General features: G+C 38.9%; 1 protein-coding gene across 4 annotated transcripts in view; it reads left to right on the plus strand.

Annotated features, from left to right (window-relative positions):
* ROCK1 (Rho associated coiled-coil containing protein kinase 1) overlaps positions 1 to 20,826 on the plus strand; it is a 182,150-nt gene that overhangs the window by 152,507 nt on the left and 8,817 nt on the right. For 2 of the 4 annotated variants that reach the window (XM_073331427.1, XM_073331428.1), the window contains exons 26-32: positions 455 to 643; positions 1,399 to 1,564; positions 7,343 to 7,413; positions 15,744 to 15,832; positions 17,431 to 17,509; positions 17,603 to 17,864; positions 18,667 to 18,874. In XM_073331427.1, coding sequence (XP_073187528.1) covers positions 455 to 643; positions 1,399 to 1,564; positions 7,343 to 7,413; positions 15,744 to 15,832; positions 17,431 to 17,509; positions 17,603 to 17,864; positions 18,667 to 18,874 — 1,064 coding nt within the window. Of the gene's footprint in view, positions 1 to 454; positions 644 to 1,398; positions 1,565 to 6,788; positions 6,857 to 7,342; positions 7,414 to 14,722; positions 14,898 to 15,743; positions 15,833 to 17,430; positions 17,510 to 17,602; positions 17,865 to 18,666; positions 18,875 to 20,826 lie in introns of those variants that run through there. The other 2 variants (XM_073331429.1, XM_073331430.1) reach the window with 2 other exon arrangements.

The raw sequence follows: 20,826 nt of genomic DNA on the forward strand, positions 1-20,826 counted from the left end.
TTATGGAATGTTCAAGAGAGTAAGGGTTTGCAGGATCAGACCCACAGATGACATGTTAATAGGAGCTTTTTTGTATCCAGTGCATTCACTTCTATAATTAATTATGTTCTGGGAAATCTACACTTTTTAAAGATGGTCTCAGCTCATTTAAAAAAAATCTATTCCAAAATTGGAAATGTTACATTTTACATCTCTCTTATTTCTACTTTTTCTTACTGAAATGTAAGTATTTTAGTAGTCAGGTTGACAGCTGCAATAACAAGGGGATAGAAAGGCACGGAGTTCTAGATGCATGTCTTCAGTATGATGTCATGCTGAAATATAACGTGGGCTTCTGTAACCCAAATGATCTTTTTCTCTCTGACGTGGTTTTGAACCAAGAGAAACTTTTACGTTCTTTACAAAAGCTTATGTGTATAGCATCTCTCTTAATTCATGTACTTTTTTTGTACAGGCTGTGAACAAATTGGCTGAGATAATGAATCGGAAAGATTTTAAAATAGACAGAAAGAAAGCTAATATACAAGATTTGAGGAAAAAAGAAAAGGAAAACCGAAAGCTACAATTGGAGCTTAATCAAGAAAAAGAGAAATTCAATCAGATGGTAGTGAAATACCAGAAGGAGCTCAATGAAATGCAAGCGGTAAAACCTTTTCCTATTTTGTGGTAGTCTGTGATCCAGTCCAAAGGGAAAGAGAGTGCAGGCATTATCTTCCTTAAAAGTAACAATTATGAACCAAATATATGTACTAGAAGACACCTTTTTTTTTTTTCTGTCCAAAACACTGATTATGTTTCCTAATACAGTAGAATCTACTTTATAGACCCATTTCATTGTGACAGTTGCCAGGGAACAAATCCGACGCCATGCATTTGACTGACTGAACAATGGAAAAAAATGACATAAATAATATAGTTTTTTGCAAACCAATTTACAGTAGTTTACAGATGTAAATTGGTACTTTCTAGTATAAAATTCCCCTTATGTGGTCTCTAGCTTGCTTTATTACAACTTAAAGAAATTATTATTGCTCTAATTTAGAGTCTAAATGGCTGATTTAATATTTGGGGATATTCTTTTTAAGAAAAACATTAATGAAATTAATCAGACTATTTCCTAACTTAATGTATTCCCACAAGTTCTTGATAACTGGGCTGATTGTTTAATTAGCATATATTAGTCTCAAACAAAAGCCCAAACCAATTCAGAGAATTCTATTATTGTAATAGAATAGTAAAAGATTCCAAATGAATAGTAATATTACTAAATTAATCCATAGATTTACTGAAAGCTTGTAATCCATCATAATTCATTCTTAATTTTTTAAATATCTTATTATTTTGTTTCCATGTTCGCTTTGGATCATATGCTTACTGTGTGTATATATATAAATACAGCAACTAGCAGAAGAGTCAACATATAGGAATGAACTTCAGATGCAGCTGGATAGTAAAGAGAGTGATATAGAACAATTGCGTAGTAAAATTTTGGACCTTCAGCAAGGAATGGACTCTACCAGTGTTGCCAGCCTCCAGCCAGACGAAACTGATGGAAACCTTACAGGTAAGAGAATTATGCATTTGGACAACTTGTCTTTTGTGTATATATACTTAGTCTTAGAAATTGTTGGCCATCACCTTTTAAAATGGCTTCTCTTACCTTTTCTGCATCCCCTCTCCATTATTTTAACTATTTTTTAAAAAAACATGTACTTAATCTTTTGTTGAAGTCCTGAATGCAGGAAAATAGTGTTAACTTTTTATGTTGGAGGCCAGGTAGGATTTCATAGCTTGGCTAGCTTTTTATAGAGCACTGTCTTAGTTTCATCTGAAATTAGTCTTTCCAGGTTAGAACCATCACTTCCAGTCAGTGGAAGAGACCATCCTTACAGCTGTTGTTGCTGCACTGTGTGAATATAATGGATGTGATATGTGTTGTAAATGAGGTATCTCAAATCTTTTCATAGTGTAGACCATACTGTAATGCAAAATTGCCTTCTGGACCACCTCCCCTAGAGTTCACATAGCATCGCTGTGGCAATGACAAAAATTGCCTCCCTGGAAAGTAAATGTTAGGAAAATATTTAATACATTTTTAGCTATGTGATGTGATTCAGTAGCTGAAAACAAAGAGAGAGAGCATCATGTTACTAACCATCTCTTTGCAGACCATGAGCATATAGTTCATGGACTGCAGTTTGAGAACTGCTGTTGTAGATACTAGTTACTTTTTGTGGTGCTGCAAGAGTATAACCTGATCTCTGTTATCCCAGCACACAAGATTTATTTTTGATACAGAACAACATTCAATAATATGCTGTGCTGTAAAATGCCCATAAGGTAAAGTTATTAGGCTTATTTTCTATATACAGGGATATAATTTTCCTTGTGAAATTAGTAGTAAATATGCTTGTCATGTGACTTTTTAAAATCTGAATACACCGCAGCAGAATACATCTGAATATCTGTAAACAAGGGTAGGACCTATGTCATCAAGAGCATTTTAGACAAGGGATATTGGTTTACACATGACCATACGACGTCAGAGGATGAGCAGTGTAAAAGAAACATTTTAGGCATGTCTCTCTTCCTATCGATGCACTTTCCGCTGCCTAGATCTTCACACTGCAGTTTTTCCAAAGATCTTTAAATAGCTGAAATCTTGAATTTCAGGTATGTAACAATCGTTCGTGAATCCTTCTAGATATTAGCCTCCCTCCCCTTTTGTCTGCATTGGTGTCATGTCTTCCCTTAGTTAATTTTTGTTTTTTATTTTAGATGTTGATTTTAAATTATATACCTTTTCTAAAATGTGTTCTTAGTCAGTTAATGGTGTGTCAAAATCTTCACAACTGCTGCGCTGCGTAATAAGTCTTCTGGCTTCTAGCACAATTCAGACTGTTAAAAACCTAAAGGGCGTATGTCTGCTGTATTTGTTCCAGGAACATCTTCAGGATATTGGTATATTTGATGTTAAACCCCTCCCAAATCTGCTGGTGGTGACTCCTACAGTCGTCATATCCATGTAGAAATACATCTCCCCTTGTGTCAGATTCTAGGAACCCTCCTGTTGTTTCCAAGCTGTCAGAAATATCCAGGTCTTTTTCAAGGAACTTTATTCCTTCATAGCACTTCTTAATGCATACCATTTACTGAGGTATTGAAAAGGGATCAGAGACCTTCAGCTGGCAGCTTTCCTCATGTTGCTAACTGGCATCAAGTCCTATGTTCGACAATATCTCCTATCTGAAAAGAACCTCCATTGATCCTCCTTGCCTAATTTCTGAGCTCTTATAATTTGAACTCATAAAATTTTCCTGAAATTGGTCAACATATTAGAAGTCTTATGTTGCCTAGGAAGGGCAGTCTTGAACTGTCGAGTCCTAATTATATCAAGTCCTAAACTACCAAAAGTACTCAATAATTCGCTCTAACCATGTACATACTTGTGTTTCATCTGCTCCAAACCAGGGAGGTTCCCCACCAGGTTCCCCACAAGAAGGAGTTAAATCGCTTCAGAATCTTATTTATGTTGATAAAATCATGAGGATAAAATTGTGGCAGTACTGAACCACAAAACCTGGAGAGGTTGTGAAGGTTGAAACTATAACTGGGTTCAAAAAAGAATTGGGTAAGTTCGTGGAGCATAGGTCCATCAATGGCTATTAGCCAAGATGGTCAGCGATGCAACCCCATGTTCCTAGCCTCAGACTGCCTGATACTGGGACTAGACAACTTGATAATTGCCCTGTTCCATTCATTCCCTTTGAAGCATCTGATATCAGAGGATAGGATCCTGGGATAGATGGACACATTGGTCTGACCCAGCATGGCCGTTCTTATCTCTTTATGTAAAGCACTCAACAAATGCCCAAAAAAGGGAAATCCTGCCTTCAGCTTTTACCAGTATGCAACCAGGAATACTTTTTAACTTCTGTAGAGTTGACAGAGGCCTTTCTGCATCTCAGTCAGGTCCACCCATCAAATGTTTCTGAGGTTTACACTGACTTTAGTAGCCTACCAGTAAAAAGCACTGCCATTCAGCCTTTCAGCCACCCCTAAGTCTTTATAGAAGTGCTAGTGACCATTGTTGCTACCCTTCACTACCTAGGGATCCACTTTGTTCCTGGATGTTACATTTATTTGAGATGTCAATTCATTCAGGACACAGAGGGTTGTGTAGATAACTGTTCTGACTCTCTCTAGGAACATGTATTTGTGATTGACCAAACACCATCCTAGAATATAATCCAGAAATCCCAGTCTGGGGAGTAGTGATAGACTCCGCTAACAACATTGTGTACCTTACCTGTAATTTCTAAAATCTGAGACTGCATGAGAACCACAATCTGAATATTTCTAAATATCCTTGGATTAATGGCTTTGCATATTGGTATACATACCCTGGGGTTGCTGGATCATGAAACACTGAGGATGTATCCCAGCAAAATACCCTATGAGAATACAAAATACACTGGAATTTAAAGTGATGGTACCTCGTCTGGTTAGCATACTCATTTTAACTGACAAATCAAGAGAGATTCTTGAAGGGCATTCTGCTGCAGGTTTGAGTCTAGAGCAGTATTCACATTGGACAGCAGCATGAGAAGATGGAAGCACTTCTTGGCTTAGGGACAGTGGTCCTGGGAAGAAAGGCAAAGCAACATAAATTTTCTGAAATTGAGGACAGTCTGCCTTGCACTCATTCCCTTTCAGTTAGTCTTTCAACAGGAACACCTTACCCTTATGTTAAAAAAAAATTGACCACCATATCCTACCTCATTTGGCAAGGAAGGACTGAAGGGACACAGTTGCACCAGAAGGCTTGTTTCTGTTCAGATTGGCAGAAACATGTTCTATCATTCAGAGCCAAGTACCTGTAGGGTGTCCTTAATATGAAGGCAGGCTGTCTCAGCAGAACTATGAGATGACTATTCCACACTAGCCCACCCATCCTATATTTTCTGAGTTACTTCTTCAGGATAACACCAGATATTTCTGTCCTGGATCAAATGTTTGTGGAGTGACTAGACCTGCATTTAAAATTGTGTTGGTTAAGTTAACTGGCAATCAGTTAAATCAAATAAAACAGGACAATAAATTAAAGTCTAAAGAAACCCATGTGACACCATCAGTGTCTCTAATTGAGAGGAAATGTGTACTCCTTCAAGAGCTCATTAGATACTAAGGAATCTTGAGCCTCCTAGAAAAGCAGGACATTGAGGAGCACATATCTTCAATTGCAAGGTGCTTCTTTGTAGCTTGAAAACCATTCCCTATACAAATGTACTTTGCACACTGGAACAGATCTGTCAGCAGGTGCACAGAAAAGAATATCAACCAATTCAACATTCAGTCAATGAAACATTGTAAATATCTCAGACTTTCTCTTGTTCCTGCAAACTTACTTTGTCAAGGAACTCAGGCCACATACTGAAATAGAAGCCTTTGTAATTTGCTCACAATCGGTGTCCTTATGAGCACAACCTCTTCATCTTCATGACAGCTATTACTCTATTTTGCTCTGAGGATTGAACCCCTAACTTTTTTTTAGATTTTCAGAAATTACACCAAGTTTAGTGATATTCATTCTTGCTTAATTGAGAATACCACAGGAACAATATATTTCAAAACAGAACAAATTTCTTAAGTGTGACTGCTATAGAGATTGAGGAAAATATATTCCCTGCTAGGAAGTTATTGAATGTTGAGTCAGAGAGCAAAGAGAGGGTTTTTAGGAGGTTTTTAAAAATATATGTGTATAGATTTGAAAACGTGAGAAGCAGAGAAAAGGGCATTTCCTTGGCTTTTACATGGCAGATAAATTTCTGATTGCAAAAAGGTAATGCTGGCATGCACTTTGCCTATCTGAATTTCAAGATTTTAATGACTCTGCATTCTTCAAGTGGTTTGGGGAACATCTGTAGAGTGTGGAGAAGAGACTCAAAGAGAATTCCAATAATTGATAAGTAACCCAGTTTTAAGTGATTACATAATGTTGTCTTTATTATAGGCATTAATGCAAGAAATGTTACCATTTCACTGAAATAATGCATGCAAAATAATTTTTCTTTTTGGAAAATTAGGGTGGCAAAACTCTTCCTAATTTTAGTCAACAAAATATGTGGACGTTTGGAAAAATATTTGGGTATATTTTCACAGCAGTGCATTAATACTTGCATGGCTAAATCTTATCAGCTGCTTTCCAGAATTATCCCTACAGTGGTAGTGTGTGTTGGAGAAATATACAGACAGAAAGTTATAAATAATTTTGTTTAGTTGATGATCTTGGGATATTGAAATGCTGTTAGCCTTATTTTAATCAAATTCATTGTTATGGCTGAATGATTGATTTATATATTTGTTACTGTTCTCTGGTAACTTTTTTTTTTTAAACAAACTACTTTTTAGGATTCTTGTTTTCCTTTTATAAAACTATACTTAAGTAATTATAAATAGATTTTCCATGTTGAATATCCATCATGTCATTTTAACTCAGTTGAAAGCCAGACGGTGTTTCACTACTATCATCAGTTTCATGCATATTTTTAAAAATGCACCCCAAACAATAGAAATACATTTAGAACATCAGATAGCTAGAGTTTTCTGTAGTGATAGCCAAAATGTTAAGTGTCAGTGTGGGAAACCTCAGGTTTTTTTTATCAGTGTTCAAAATAATGATTTGTTATTTCAGTAGCTATATTGTAAGAAAATTCATTATCAGAATACTCAGAAAATTGTCCTTTGAAAAACAAATAAAATGCTTGTCTCTTATTCTTTATATCTAGTTGATTCTTCCTGCATTCCTTATTTATTTATCTTCTGTTCCTATCTTCTGTGAGTAATGGGACACTTGCGTACCTTTGCTTGTTTTCTTGTGCATTCTTCCTCTGTGTTTTGTAAATTGTGGCTCTGGTTTGTTTCACTTGCAGAATCTTTCTGCTAAATATTTTCATATAGCCACTCTGAAAGTTAAATGATATTTACATTGATAATCTTATAATTATCTTCCATTTAAGCTGCAACACATTTTTCAAACCAAAGCATCCTGTCTGGCTTTTTTAATTTTTTTTTTTTAAATACAGTGTTAGATATTAGCCTTATGGAAAACAGCTTGATATTTTTTCTGCAGTAGCTGTGTGGACATAAAATGTTAGTTTGTGATGAAGCATGAAATACAAATGCTTATATCCTTGTTTTATTTAGCTATTCTTTTAATTCCTGCTTTGCTGATCTATTGGGTAATTGCCTATTGCCGCATGACGTCAAGTGCACTTTGTTATATTATTTTGTTCTATTATAATATATTAAGACTGTTTAATTTTCCTGTATTTTAAAACAGAGTCAAGAATTGAGGGTTGGCTTTCGATACCAAACAAAGGAAATATAAAACGACATGGCTGGAAAAAGCAGGTATGAAATAATTCCCCTCATTCCCACCCTGCCATCCCGGAATAGAGCTCTTTAAGCATATTAATATTAACTGTGCAGTTTACATTTAGAAAAAAAATTGAGTAATTTAGTTTATATGTATTACATTATTGCAGGAAGACACAGACAACTTCAAAATTCAGGGTTCCATCTGGCATCTAGAGTTATGCAGTAAAAAATTTTTCAAGTAGGACTAAGTCTGCTTTGTGGATTTTCTGGTTTGTTTTTTTTTTCAAACTGCAATATTTGGATTTTTTTCATGGCAACTAAGCATTGCCAGCAATGTGAAGATGTTTTACAGTGCGTTCTGCAGAGGAATAACTGGTCTAAGTATGATTATATAATTGGCAATAAAACAAATTAAGGACTAAATGCTCCCCATCTCCTTTCTGAGTTCACAGAAGACACTTTACAGATGAAAGAAACTACATAGGGGTCCATCCATACCCATTGTGTACGAAGGGCCTAATCTAATACTCTTAGAAACTTTTAATTTAGTTAAGTAAGCTTTGGATATGCTCATTGCATCTCCCCATAGCAGTATTGAAGAGGTTTAGGAGAGTAGCAAATAGATCCAAAATTATGCAGATACGCAGGCCTAAACTTTTTATTTAAGGGGGCTTGGAAGGATTATATTTTTATTGGTAAATATCAATAAATATGGATTTCACTGTGCGCACACAAACACAAAAAATATTTCCATCTATGATAACAGAAATGTACACTTAAGCAAAAATTTAAAAAAATTCTGATTGAGAACTTTCAAGTTTAATTTAAGGATATTTACTTTGTATATTTTGACATGTGATGTTTACAGTTTCTGTTTTAACAATTATAATGCTTTAACTTTTTCAATCTCAATGTCCACTATCGTTAAATAATTGTCTGACTCCTCCCCACATTGTCTAACCTCCCCACAATTTCCTGCAACAAAAATTTAAATTGATTAAAAGAATAAAGAGATCAGTTTATTTTTAAGAATTTAAAAATTATCTGTCAAAATAATTTAAAAAAAAATCGGATTCTGCCAAGTCTATTTAAGACTTATGCAGGGACTATTCTATATTAAGTGGCCAAGTTTGAGAGGGGTTCTTCCACAAAATTGTTCTAGATCCTATGCACAAAAATCCCATTTCTTGTTTGAGTGAATCGCTATTTATTTCCCACTATTGGGAAATGTGCTGGTAGTGTAGCTGGACCAGTGGAAACCTCTTGGAGCAGTGTGTGCCTCCTTTGCATCCCCCAGCTCCAAACGTTCTGGAGAGAAGCTTATAAAGGGGGGTGTGGGGTGCTTGAACCACGTCATTTCCTTTCAGCCATGGTAGTGTGCAGACCAGGAATCTCAGCTGGGTCTTTAAACAGCATTACAGAAACTTTATTTCTCAATGCCATAAGTTAGTAGTTTTTAGTGTTAGCAAGTAATGTAGTTGTAGTCTTTGTGCCTGCCATAAATTTGCAGATATGTAATGATGGATCCTGTCATAAAAAAAATGGGGTTTAAGAGATGTACTTCTTGCCCAACTGGTTTCAGAGGCCCTTACTTGGTGTTTGACTTGCTTGAGGGAAGGTCATGAGCCCACTAGATGCTCCTGCAAGCGCTTCACCCTATTGGCGAAGAAGGAGCATTAGAACTGGCTCCAGGTTATCCTTAGTCAAGCAGTTGTGACAACTAAATCTTGCACACTCAAGATTTCTGGAACTCTGTGTTCTTTACAGGTCTCCAAGAGGCCTTCAACTACTAATCTTTCTCCAGGAGCAAAAAGGCCTAGCCAGACCACTATTCAGGAGTTGACCCCTAGGGACACCTTCCTGCAAGGAAGCACTCTTGGATCTGCTTTTGACTATACCCTCAGATCTTTATCTATGGGTTGACTGCTCTCCTCTTTCACACACTTTGGGAGACATCAAAAGCGTGCAGGAGATGTGGGGCTTGGACTGGAGCATAAAACAGTATCTCGGGTCTATCAGAATAGAGGATTGCGCAGATCAGGATCCCCAGCCCCCTACTGGTTGGATTTTTATCAGGGTTACTGGCATGTTTTCAAGATACAAGTATGAATAATGGGGCCTGTGGTGATGGCCCCCTTCACTTAGCCTCCAACCTATCTGTATATGGGGTGAGACAGGGGAGGTAACGATTTTCCAGCTGTTTTACAAGGATCCTTCTTCTTGGGGAGGCGTTAAAAAAGCTCTTCCTGTGCATCAGTGCTGAAAGCCTTGTACCCATTGCCGCTTCTGGACCCACTAGATCAGTCTCTCATGTGGATCACAGATAGCTGTCTTAAGATGAATTGGATGCAGCCATAGATAGCACTACTATGAATCCAGCTTTGGATCCCAGTGCCCAGACTTCTTCAGCCTCCCTATACAAGAATGTTGGGGCCTCTTTCACATCTTCTCCAGAGAACCTTTGTCAGTTTTAGGAGTGAATGGCTTCTGAGTGGTGGAGGGAATGGCTATCACTCTCAACATACCTGCAGTGGCATTTCAGAAAATCGCACATCTGGCGAAAGGGCAAAAGTGACCTTTTCCATGTTGTGTGGTTAATTGCAAACAGACATGGGTATTTGAATTAATCCAGCATCTGGGCCTGTTTCTGAAAAGGCTGATATAACTTAACAAGCCCCTCTTGAATGTTTCATGTTCTCCAGTACCCACCTCGCTCCAAATTCTCTCTTTGTGTCCACGGTTATGGAATGCCCTATTGGTAGCCGAGTTCATTCCACCCCATCAGACAAAGAGGGCAAGAAGCTAGACAGTATTGTTTGGAAAGGTCTTTTCATTGGTCACATTAAGCAGTCAGTGGCAAACTACTAATCTGTCGTGTCCTGCTACCAGTACTTCTTGTGGGACAAGATGACTGTCTTCACCCAGACTTCACCCAAAGATTGGAGAAATTTAGACAAGGCCCAAATCACAGAAGGTTAATCAATTACAGATGTGCCCTGAGGGAATTCTTTGATTTGTCAGTTGTTGCTTCCAGGGAAGTCCCCTTGGCTAGTACAAACAGCACACATGGCTGAGAGTCTGATTTATCCTCCAAGTTTGAGCGCAGGTGGAGATTCTCCTATTCAAAGGGAAGCAAAATTATCCATCCTCTGAAGAGATACCATATCAGTAGGACCCTTAACAGGAGTAGCAGAAGAGAAATTATAGTTTTAAAGTGACAAAAAGGTGTTCTACCATTTACTTTTCTCCACCATCATCCCTGAGACCTCAAATTTGTTGGGGTGCCCAAAAGCCTAGAACCAGTCTTAACCATGTTTTCTGGTTCCCTTTCCCATTTGAAGACCACTTAGCATTCTTTCACACAACAAACTGCAAAATCACCATGGATATTTTTGGAATCCAATTATGCAAACCAGTTTCACTCCATATTATCTCCCCAAGGCCCATACTCATCCTTCTTCAGGGATCCTTCACACAGGCTCCTGTTGACCTGGCAGTGTGGCCTTCCTGAAGTTCAATGTGGTGTGTTCCTGCGGAGTCCAAAAGGAAAGGGTTTTACTCCAGGTATTTCCTGATGCCAAAGGAAGATTAAGAGTACTCGTGGCACCTTAGAGACTAACAAATTTATTTGAGCATAAGCTTTCGTGGGCGAGAGCCCACTTCATCGGATGCATGCAGTGGAAAATAGAGTAGGACGATTTTATATACATAGAGAACATGAAACAATGGGTATTATCATACACACTATAACGAGAGTGATCAGTTAAGGTGAGCTATTACCAGCAAGAGAGAAAAAAAAACCCTTTTATAGTGATAATCAAGGTGGGCCATTTCCAGCAGTTGACAAGAACGTGCGAGGAACAGTAAGGGGGAAAAATAAACATGGGGAAATAGTTTTACTTTCTGTAATGACACATCCACTCCCAGTCTTTATTCAAGCCAAATTTAATGGTGTCCAGTTTGCAAATTAATTCCAATTCAGCAGTCTCTCGTTGGAGTCTGTTTTTGAAGCTTTTTTTGTTGAAGAATTGCAACTTTTAGGTCTGCAATTGAGTGACCAAAGAGATTGAAGTGTTCTCCAACTGGTTTTTGAATGTTATAATTCTTGATGTCTGATTTGTGTCCGTTTATTCTTTTACGTAGAGACTGTCCCGTTTGGCCAATGTACATGGCAGTGGGGCATTGCTGGCGCATGATGGCAGATATCACCTCGGTAGATGTGCAGGTGAACGAGCCTCTGATAGTGTGGCTGATGTGATTAGGCCCTATGATGGGGTCCCCTGAATAGATATGTGGACACAGTTGGCAATGGGCTTTGTTGCAAGGATAGGTTCCTGGGTTAGTGTTTTTGTTGTGGGGTGTGTGGTTGCTGGTGAGTATTTGCTTCAGGTTGGGGGGCTGTCTGTAAGCAAGGACTGGCCTGTCTCCCAAAATCTGCGAGAGTAATGGGTCGTCCTTCAGGATAGGTTGTAGATCCTTGATGATGCGTTGGAGAGGTTTTAGTTGGGGGCTGAAGGTGACGGCTAGTGGCGTTCTGTTACTTTCTTTGTTGGGCCTGTCTTGTAGTAGGTGACTTCTAGGTACTCTTCTGGCTCTGTCAGTCTGTTTTTTTATTTCAGCAGGTGGGTATTGTATTTGTAAGAATGCTTGATAGAGATCTTGTAGGTGTTTGTCTCTGTCTGAGGAGTTGGAGCAAATTCGGTTGTATCGTAGAGCTTGGATGTAGACAATGGGTCGTGTGGTGTGGTCTGGATGAAAGCTGGACGCATGTAGGTAAGTATAGCGGTCAGTAGGTTTCCGGTATAGGGTGGTGGTTGACATATTCTGGGTCTCAGGAAGTTGAATTCTTTCATCTGAAAATTCAGATATAGTACATTTTTCTTTGACTTCCATTATCTCTTCTATATCCTTTCAAGACTGGTTTAGTCTTTCATTCTAACACACCTATTTTCACATTAGTATGAGGCCTTCTTATGGGAAGTGTCTGCACTTTTCTGTCAGACAAGACCACTATCAATACAAGGCCCTCCCTTTTGGTCTCCCTATAGCTCTTTGATTCTTCATGAAGTGTCTCTCTGCTGTGGCATCTGATCTGCGCAGATGATCATTCACCCTCTCCCCTTGTATCAATGACTGGCTGCTCAGGGTGTCAATACCAGGGGGTTCTCATAGGGTATGTCTATACAGCAACTAGACGCATGGCTGGCATGTGCCAGCTGACTTGGGCTCATGAGGCTCGGGCTGCGGAGATGTTTTACTGATGTGTAGATGTCTGGGCTCTGGTTAGAGCCCAGCCTCTAGAACCCTGCGAGGTGGGTCCGGGCCAGCTGCAGGTTTTTCTTTGCTGTGTAGACATATCCATAGAAGCTATGCAAACTACTTTAGGAGTTGGTTACCTCATCAACGAGAAGAAGTATTTCACTTCTACTCAATGAATTATTTCTAATAACTTCAGTCCCAGATTTGGTGTACAGAAAGGCATTTTCTCTCCAAAGACAGTGCAGGAATAATAGGGTGTTATTTTAAGTAATTAAAATAAATATAGGATGACCTCAGGAATGGTTAATTATTTAATCTTTTTCTTCTACGTAGGCTATTTTGTCTGCATTGAAGTTTTGAGAGAGAAACCAGTCTGTATCTTTTATAAATGTATTAAAATATTAAGCAAGTAGTTATTAAAACAAATATGTGATTAGAAAAAATGTCACTAGCTAATTTAACTTAGTTTTCTGAACTTAATTTACGGTAATATGATGCACTAGTCACATTATGTTATAATTGAAATATAATCAATACATCAGTGGTTCAGTTATCCGGCTTGCCTGTTACTAAGGTAAGTGGCAATGTCTCCATCTTTCTGGCAGTCTTGCACAGATATAAAATGGTTTCTAGAATCCCTTGCTTATAGCAGTTTTAAAATGACACTGGGTTAACTTAGAGATCTTACTATTTAGAGAACAGACTTAAGGGTGTATTGACTCCTTTAGGGAACAGTTAATGATGGGGAGGTGGGAAATTCAGCATACAGCCACTCACACTGAGTGTTAGAGTGATTCCACCATCCTCAAATTGCTGTACAGAAGGATTTTTGCACTGTCGTCTTAAAGTTTTTAGCTCACAGGATTGGACTTAATTCGGAACTAAGCTAATATTTGCCAGTATTTTTATCAATGAAGGCTTGTTACATATAGGCAGGGAAACCCGATCTCTTTTATCTTTCTCGGTTGTAGACTTCAGGTTTGGCTTAGCTGATGGTCAGTCTTTCACCTCTTCTTTGGATGGTCAGTCCATGGAAAAGAACAGGATACAATTTTGGATGTGGTGGTGGTTATGAGAGAGAGCCCCAACCCGTTCCTTCTGCATAGCTTGGGTCTGTTCTAGGGATCAGCATCCCTTTATTCCACCTCAGGGGATACCCTAATATCGTCAAAGGCCAATTAGATGTTACAGCCTGGTAGCCATAATTTAATGTGAGCCAATGGCCTGGTATCTTGATCTTGAAGTCACATTGAAGATTCCAGGTTAGTGTGGATGTCTTGCAACGATTAGCTGATAATAGCAAACGGCTGCATCTTGAAAGCAGGCTGCAAGGAGGTGCCATGTGCTAAGGAGCTGGTAGGCAAACTTCCACTTAAGTCCAAGACATAAATGTCTTAATTGTATAAATATAATTTATGCCTTGTCAGCATTCACATATCCATTTTTTCCCACACATCTTCATGACAGTAAGTTAATTATGTTACTGGGGAAGTAGGTGCAGAATTTAGGGAAGTGAATGACCTTACCCTAACAACATTTTGACTAGAAGCCAGAAAGCTGCTTTGAGCATTTCTTAGTACTGCTAACTTCTATTAAACATTTGGCCGACTAAATTTACTCAGTTCTAAGTCCCAGTGTGGCCTATGTTCCCTACAACAGGTACCTCAAAATCTTCATGACACAGAGAACTGGAAGGATTACTCGTCCCAGCCAGTAATATTCTTCCTCGGGCTAATAGGCTTAATGGTCTCAGTAATTTACTGTGCTCCATTTGCATGGCTGAGAATGAGACATCTTTCCAACATTGGTTGGCAAGACACAATATCCCACATGGGAGACAAGTTCCTGTTACTGACATTACCCAAAGACATGCTTCTTACTCGATTAGTGGAGTCAAAGAGACAAGGAACAATTTGTTCATCCTTTAGCTTCATGAATAGGGAATGTTTCAGATACTGCCAGTCTTTGGGCACTTGCTGCCAGTGCTTCAGAGTCCATGGCTACTGGAGTCTGGGAAGGAGCTCAACTCTAGAGTTGTGGGTGACTTACTGATCTCTCAAGTAGTTTCTTTCTTGTATTCAAGGACATGTAGTACAGTAGCCACTGACAATTTCATGGCCATGTGCTGTATCAATGAGCAAGGAAAGATCCACTCCTGACAACTTTGCAGGAGGACAGCGACCCTCTGGGTGTGTGGCTCTCCATCTGGCAGGGAAGGACAGTATCCTTGCAGAAAGCCTCACTCTTATCCAGGACAGGTGAAATTGCATAGTTTAGAGGCAAAGACGGTATTAGCATTTTATTTACATAAGTCAAAAGGATATAAGTATTCACTTAAGCTTTCTCCAGTGGGGATAATCACAAGGGTCAGGTCATTGCAATTTGGCAGGTGTCCAAGTTGACAGACTCAGTATTAAGGAATGCTATAAACTGCCTAGAGTCCCTATCAGAGGAGCTTGGGGTCTATTCAACCAAGGCCAAGGCAACGTCTATGCTTTCTTAGGTATATCCCAGTAATTGAGATATGCAGAGCTGCTGTGTAAAGATCAGTCAGTACATTCCCAAAACACTATTTGGTGGATGTGGCATCAAGATCTGATGCTCCATTTGGGAGAGCTATGTTACAGTCCCCATTTAAATAGGACTCCTCACCTGACCATTCTGGGGAGGATAAGCACCGCTTGCTAGACTCCAGGTAGTGGGAATATGCAGAGGCCCACTCCAAGAAGATATGAAAATGCTTACTAGTAACTGGAGTTTTCAAGATGAGTCTTTGCACATTCATGCTACTTCCTACCTTCCCCACTTCCTCAGATCCCTGTTACTACTAGGCTGTGGAATTAAATGTGGAAGTAACAGAAGTAGTTGAAAGCATTTTACTCCTTTCTATTGCCTCACCTTCAAAATGTTTGCAAGGAGGGAGTGCCTTGGAGCTTCCAGTAGTCACTGCTTCTAGAGATTTCAGCCAACCCAGTTGAACTACTAGCACGTCTCCCAATAGTGAGGTAGTGCAGAGGTTCATCCTGGAAAAACTCCAGTTATTGGTACTTAACTGTGTGTGTGTGTGTGTGTGTGTAACCTTTTTCCCTTTCCTTTTCTTTCAGTATGTTGTGGTAAGCAGTAAAAAGATTTTGTTCTATAATGATGAAAAGGACAAGGACCAGTCCAGTCCATCCATGGTACTAGATATCGAGTAAGTGATGCTACTGTTAATTTGAAATTTAAAAAAAAAGGCAGAAAAGCATTTTATGTACAGTGTAACTGACAAATTTGAAAACTCAGGATCAAGATACAGTAAATAACCTTGAGTTTGCTTTGGCCTTTTGAAGATGCGTGTTTATCTGTTCTACTTCAAGATATACAGAAGTATTTTGTTTCTAGTATTTTCAACATTTAGACTTCAGTGACCGTTTCTAGTGCAGGGGTGGTCAACTGATGGACTGTGGGCTAAATCTGGACTGCCAGATGCTTTTGAATGGACCGCAAAATCATTTTGTTTTATTATCATTGGTATTGTATTTGTATTATTTTCTCTGGAGTCTGTACCTTGACTATACCTTGATCAAGAAATTTGGACCTTGACAAAGAATAATTGACTACCCCTGTCCCAGAATCTTGTTTTGATAAAATACAAGGGAAACAAATTAACTACAGAAGAATATGATAATGGGATTAGCCATTGGCTGTATTCAGGGTGGTGCAGAGCCACATCATCCCAGGAAGAGCACAGGGACAGGGGAACACATGCACTACACCACATGTTTGTATGATGGCAGTATTCTCTCCTTTCTGTGGCCAGCCAGGTCTGTAGGGGAGGGGAACATGAAGCTATGGCCCTGACTTCCTGACCCTGCCAAACCCTTTTGGGATGACTTGTGCTCCCTGAGCTGCACTGAGGAAACAGTCCTTATGTTCCCTAAACAGAAGAACTGCAATTGTACATGGCCCTTGTCTGGGACACAAAGGTGAGGGAAAGGCTCCTTGATTCCAGAGCCTTGTGTCCCATCATCACCACACTACTTCCTCTTTCCTATATTTCTGGGCAAGGATCAGGTTTGATCTAGCCCAGTGTTCTCAACCTTTTTAGGTTGTCCACTCCTTATCTGAAGTCAAAAATTTTCACAACCACCTTACATTTAATATAAAAGAGTAAAAAATGGATAAAAGACAAAAGTCTGTGATTTTTATGTTGTGTGTTTTAGATGTTGACAGAATATACTTTGCTTTGAAGGGTAAGGAGGCATGAGGAGTGGGGCAAGTGAGATTTTCTTTGCTGTGGATTGTAATAAAATTTTCAGTGTCTCATAACGGTCCTGATTTTCTACATGACCGTGTTGGCATTCACAGCTGACTGATTGAGAAACACTAGTCTAGCCCAATATCAATAAATGCTTTGCACTTCCAATAGTCTTCCATCCAAGGTTATCAAAATGCTTTATAAACAATGAATTAGGCCTCATAATAATACTTTGAGGCTCTAAAACTCCCTTCCTGTCTTCGAAAGTGAATTTGCTATGCAGGATAATGTATACCTAATAAGGTGGTCCTCTTCCCATGTTACAACATATTTTGGTATTCCTTGTGTAGGAAGGATTAAACCGTGTGTATAAACACATTACTAAATCCATGTTACAGCCCTGACATCAGTGGGACAACTTGCATGGGAAAGGACTCTTCCCAAGAAGTTAGAGTGATAAGATTGAACCTCCAATCTATATCCAGAGCAGTTTATTAAAGAGATTTGATTTATACTCTGTTAACACTTTGAAAATCTTGTTTCTGTAATTTCAGTAAACTATTCCATGTCCGACCTGTAACCCAAGGAGATGTATATAGAGCAGAAACTGAGGAAATCCCTAAAATATTCCAGGTAACAGGAACCTAAATAATTTTTAAAATAAATACAATTTGTCTGTTATAAAAGTTTTTCCAATGTATCTTTTTTTATTATTATTTTGCTCAGATTCTGTATGCTAATGAGGGTGAATGCAGGAAAGATTTGGAAGCAGAATCAGCACAGACAATGGAGAAAATTAATTTTCTAAATCACAAAGGTCATGAATTTATTCCAACATTATACCACTTTCCAGCCAACTGTGAGGCCTGTGCCAAACCCCTCTGGCATGTCTTTAAGCCGCCCCCTGCCTTGGAGTGTCGAAAGTGCCATGTTAAGTGCCATAAAGATCACCTAGATAAAAAGGAGGAATTAATTGCTCCATGCAAAGGTAAGGAGCTGTATCTATTATGTTTTTTGTAGCTTGAAACGGTTATTCTGTGCATTTCTAGCTAAGTACTTCAAATTACCAGATGAAAACAAAAATAATTTATTAATGATAGGCTTAGAAAAATCTTTACTGGTAAGGCTAGTGTTAAAATAATGGGACAGTGAACACATTGCCATTGAAGAGGCAAACTGTACCCTGCCTCCACCTGCTGCATGAGGTCAGAGCATGATTCTAGAGGATTATATGCAGAGAGAGGCCGTAGGAGGGGAATACTAAGGAGCACCCATTGCTACATGGATCCTCCCATCATTCTCCGCACCTTCATAAAGGGACACATGGGGGCCATAGAGGATACGGCAGCATTAATTCTAGAGCAGCACCCTTGGAGAGAGACTTCATCTATCCCATGGGCTGAAGGGGAGCATTCCGCCTTTGTGCTCCCACAGAGCAGTACACATCCCTGTACTGTGGGTGTGTGTTTCTCTTCAAAATTTGAGCCACAGAGCACTGATACAATTCTACCAGTTTTATTAAGACTAAAATTGAAGTAAACCAGTCAATCTCCATAATATTAATTATATTAATATAGACAGACTTGCATAGTTTTATGTTTAATTTCTGTAATTTCCCCTGATATTTGTTATGTGTTTTACAAATATATAACCCATTTAAATAAAAATTTGTTAGGTATGCAGATTCCAGCATTATCCTAGCAGCATGATTATCATAACACCATAAACATTATATTGATGATTATTCCTAGTTTTTCACTGAACAGTCCTATTTCTTCTCCTATGTATAGTGAGTTATGATGTAACTACAGCAAGAGATATGCTGTTGTTGGCATCCTGTCAGGATGAACAGAAGAAATGGGTCACGCATTTAGTAAAGAAGATCCCCAAGACACCCCCATCCAGTTTCATTCGTGCTTCCCCTAGAACTCTGTCTGCAAGATCCTCCGCAAATCAGTCTTTCCGAAAAGTTGTTAAAAATGCTTCTGGAAAAACTAGGTGAGAAATTAACTATAAAATTTCCAGCTCCTTTTAATGCAAAAATGTCTGTGCCATGTCTGTGTATCAAACATGGGAGCTTTGTTACTAATTCTGCAGTTAAAGTTGTGCTGAACTTTTCACTTACAGCAGAATTAAAATTCCTTTGTTTCACAGTTTCATGATTGAAAATAGTCTTCGGGAAAATGAGGTACAAATCATTCAATTTTGAAATTTAGCTCTGAGAAGCTCATCTTTCTATTTTGAGTGATTGTCCATATGCATATTCCACTAATGGTGTGCGTGTACCCCTGCACTTGAGTTCAGAGCCTTTTGGCCAGCATATCTGTACAGTGTACATGCACCCTGCAGCTCCTCATGTTCCTCAGTGAGGGCATAAGAGGTGGAGAACACCATCTGCCATCAGTTTCTCTCAGTCACCTCTTGGTATCGAGACAGAGCAATTGTTGTCCATCCCTCTGTATTCCAGTTTAGTAGTGTATTCATATTTATAGTTAGTTATAGCTAGTATACTTTTTTAAATTAAAGAGACTGTTCCTGAGGTGGCCACCTCAGGACCTCCAAGGTTTAACTACTGCCCCTCTTCTGAGGGAGCTATGCCCACCAATAATGAGCATGTTAAAGGCCTCTACTGTCTCAGAGAATCACACATTCTTGGAAAATATAAAAATTGCAAATTATTCACATCCCAGGCCTGTAAGAACGGGGAGGCAATATTTCAGATTTTTCTGTTCTAGATCCATACAGCTGACATCAAATCCAGGCTGACCAACCCCCCAGTACTCTCTCCTCTGAAAAGTGCACGTGCGGGCTTCTTACCCCACACAGATGGTCATTCTTCATGACCTGTAAGTTGATAAAAATGGAAAAGAGGCCTGCTAAAGAAAAAAAATCAGAGCACAGGAAACTCTAATGGCAGATCCTCCTCTAAGAGTTGGGCAAAGAGGAGCTCTCCTCCCCTGCATAATGTATCTGAAGTTTCATGGCTCCACATGGCACCTGTAGAAGCTCGATGAGTCTCAATCCTGGAGAATCTCTCAGGTCGGCACTGCCAAGATCCCCACGAACAAGGGATGGCACCAATCTTTGATTTACTACCTTAAAAAGCTAAAGTACACCACATTTGTAATATGACTGTAAATTTAAATTGTACTGCTTTGGCGGACAATTAGTTGAACCCAGGATACAAGGCTTGTATCCAGTTCCTTAGCTTATTTTCTAGCAAAGTTAATCACAGATGTTGGTATTGGCAAATGTGGATTTTTTGAAAATTGACAGTAATATATATATTCTTTATGAACACCTTTATTAGAAAGAACCTTCTTTGAAGACACCATACATACATAATTCCCATGCTTGCATCTCAAGCCCCTGCAAAAGAGCTCTTTGTGACTTCCCTAGCTCATAGATTCTTTACCTATTGAGGCAGTCACCATTAGCACAAACTCTTCCCCATGCACAGTTCCAATTGATCAGCTCACTCCAGAACCTTCTTAGTCAGCTCCTTTCTGAATGCAGTCAGTAATTGAGCTCTTCATGTAAGCTGCATGCCACTGCTACTCCAGCTCTTTTTTAGAACATTCTTTATTTTAGATACTCCACTGGATCCTTCATTGTTCTTGCTCTTTTTCATTCTAATTCATTACTTTTAGTTGGTGCTGAGCCTTTGGACTCAGATTTGAATAGCAGCTTCCTTGGAAACCATGGTTGTTTCCAAGATAATTTACATCTGGGGTTTGAGGCTGCTACTTCATTTTTCTGTCTGTCAAAGCTTAAAGCAATTGTCTTCTACAAAGTCTTAATTTGCCTGTGCCACGTTAGAACAGTAGCTTTATCTTTAACACATCTGTCTGTCAGGAATGAGGACATCTCCTTCGCTCAATTAATTTGTTAGTATGGGTAGTTTGTTGATCATGTTTCTCCTTATATATTGCTCTCTTTCAGGGGTTTAT

The sequence above is a fragment of the Lepidochelys kempii genome, chromosome 2, assembly GCF_965140265.1.
Source record: "Lepidochelys kempii isolate rLepKem1 chromosome 2, rLepKem1.hap2, whole genome shotgun sequence".
Classification (NCBI taxonomy): domain Eukaryota; kingdom Metazoa; phylum Chordata; order Testudines; family Cheloniidae; genus Lepidochelys; species Lepidochelys kempii.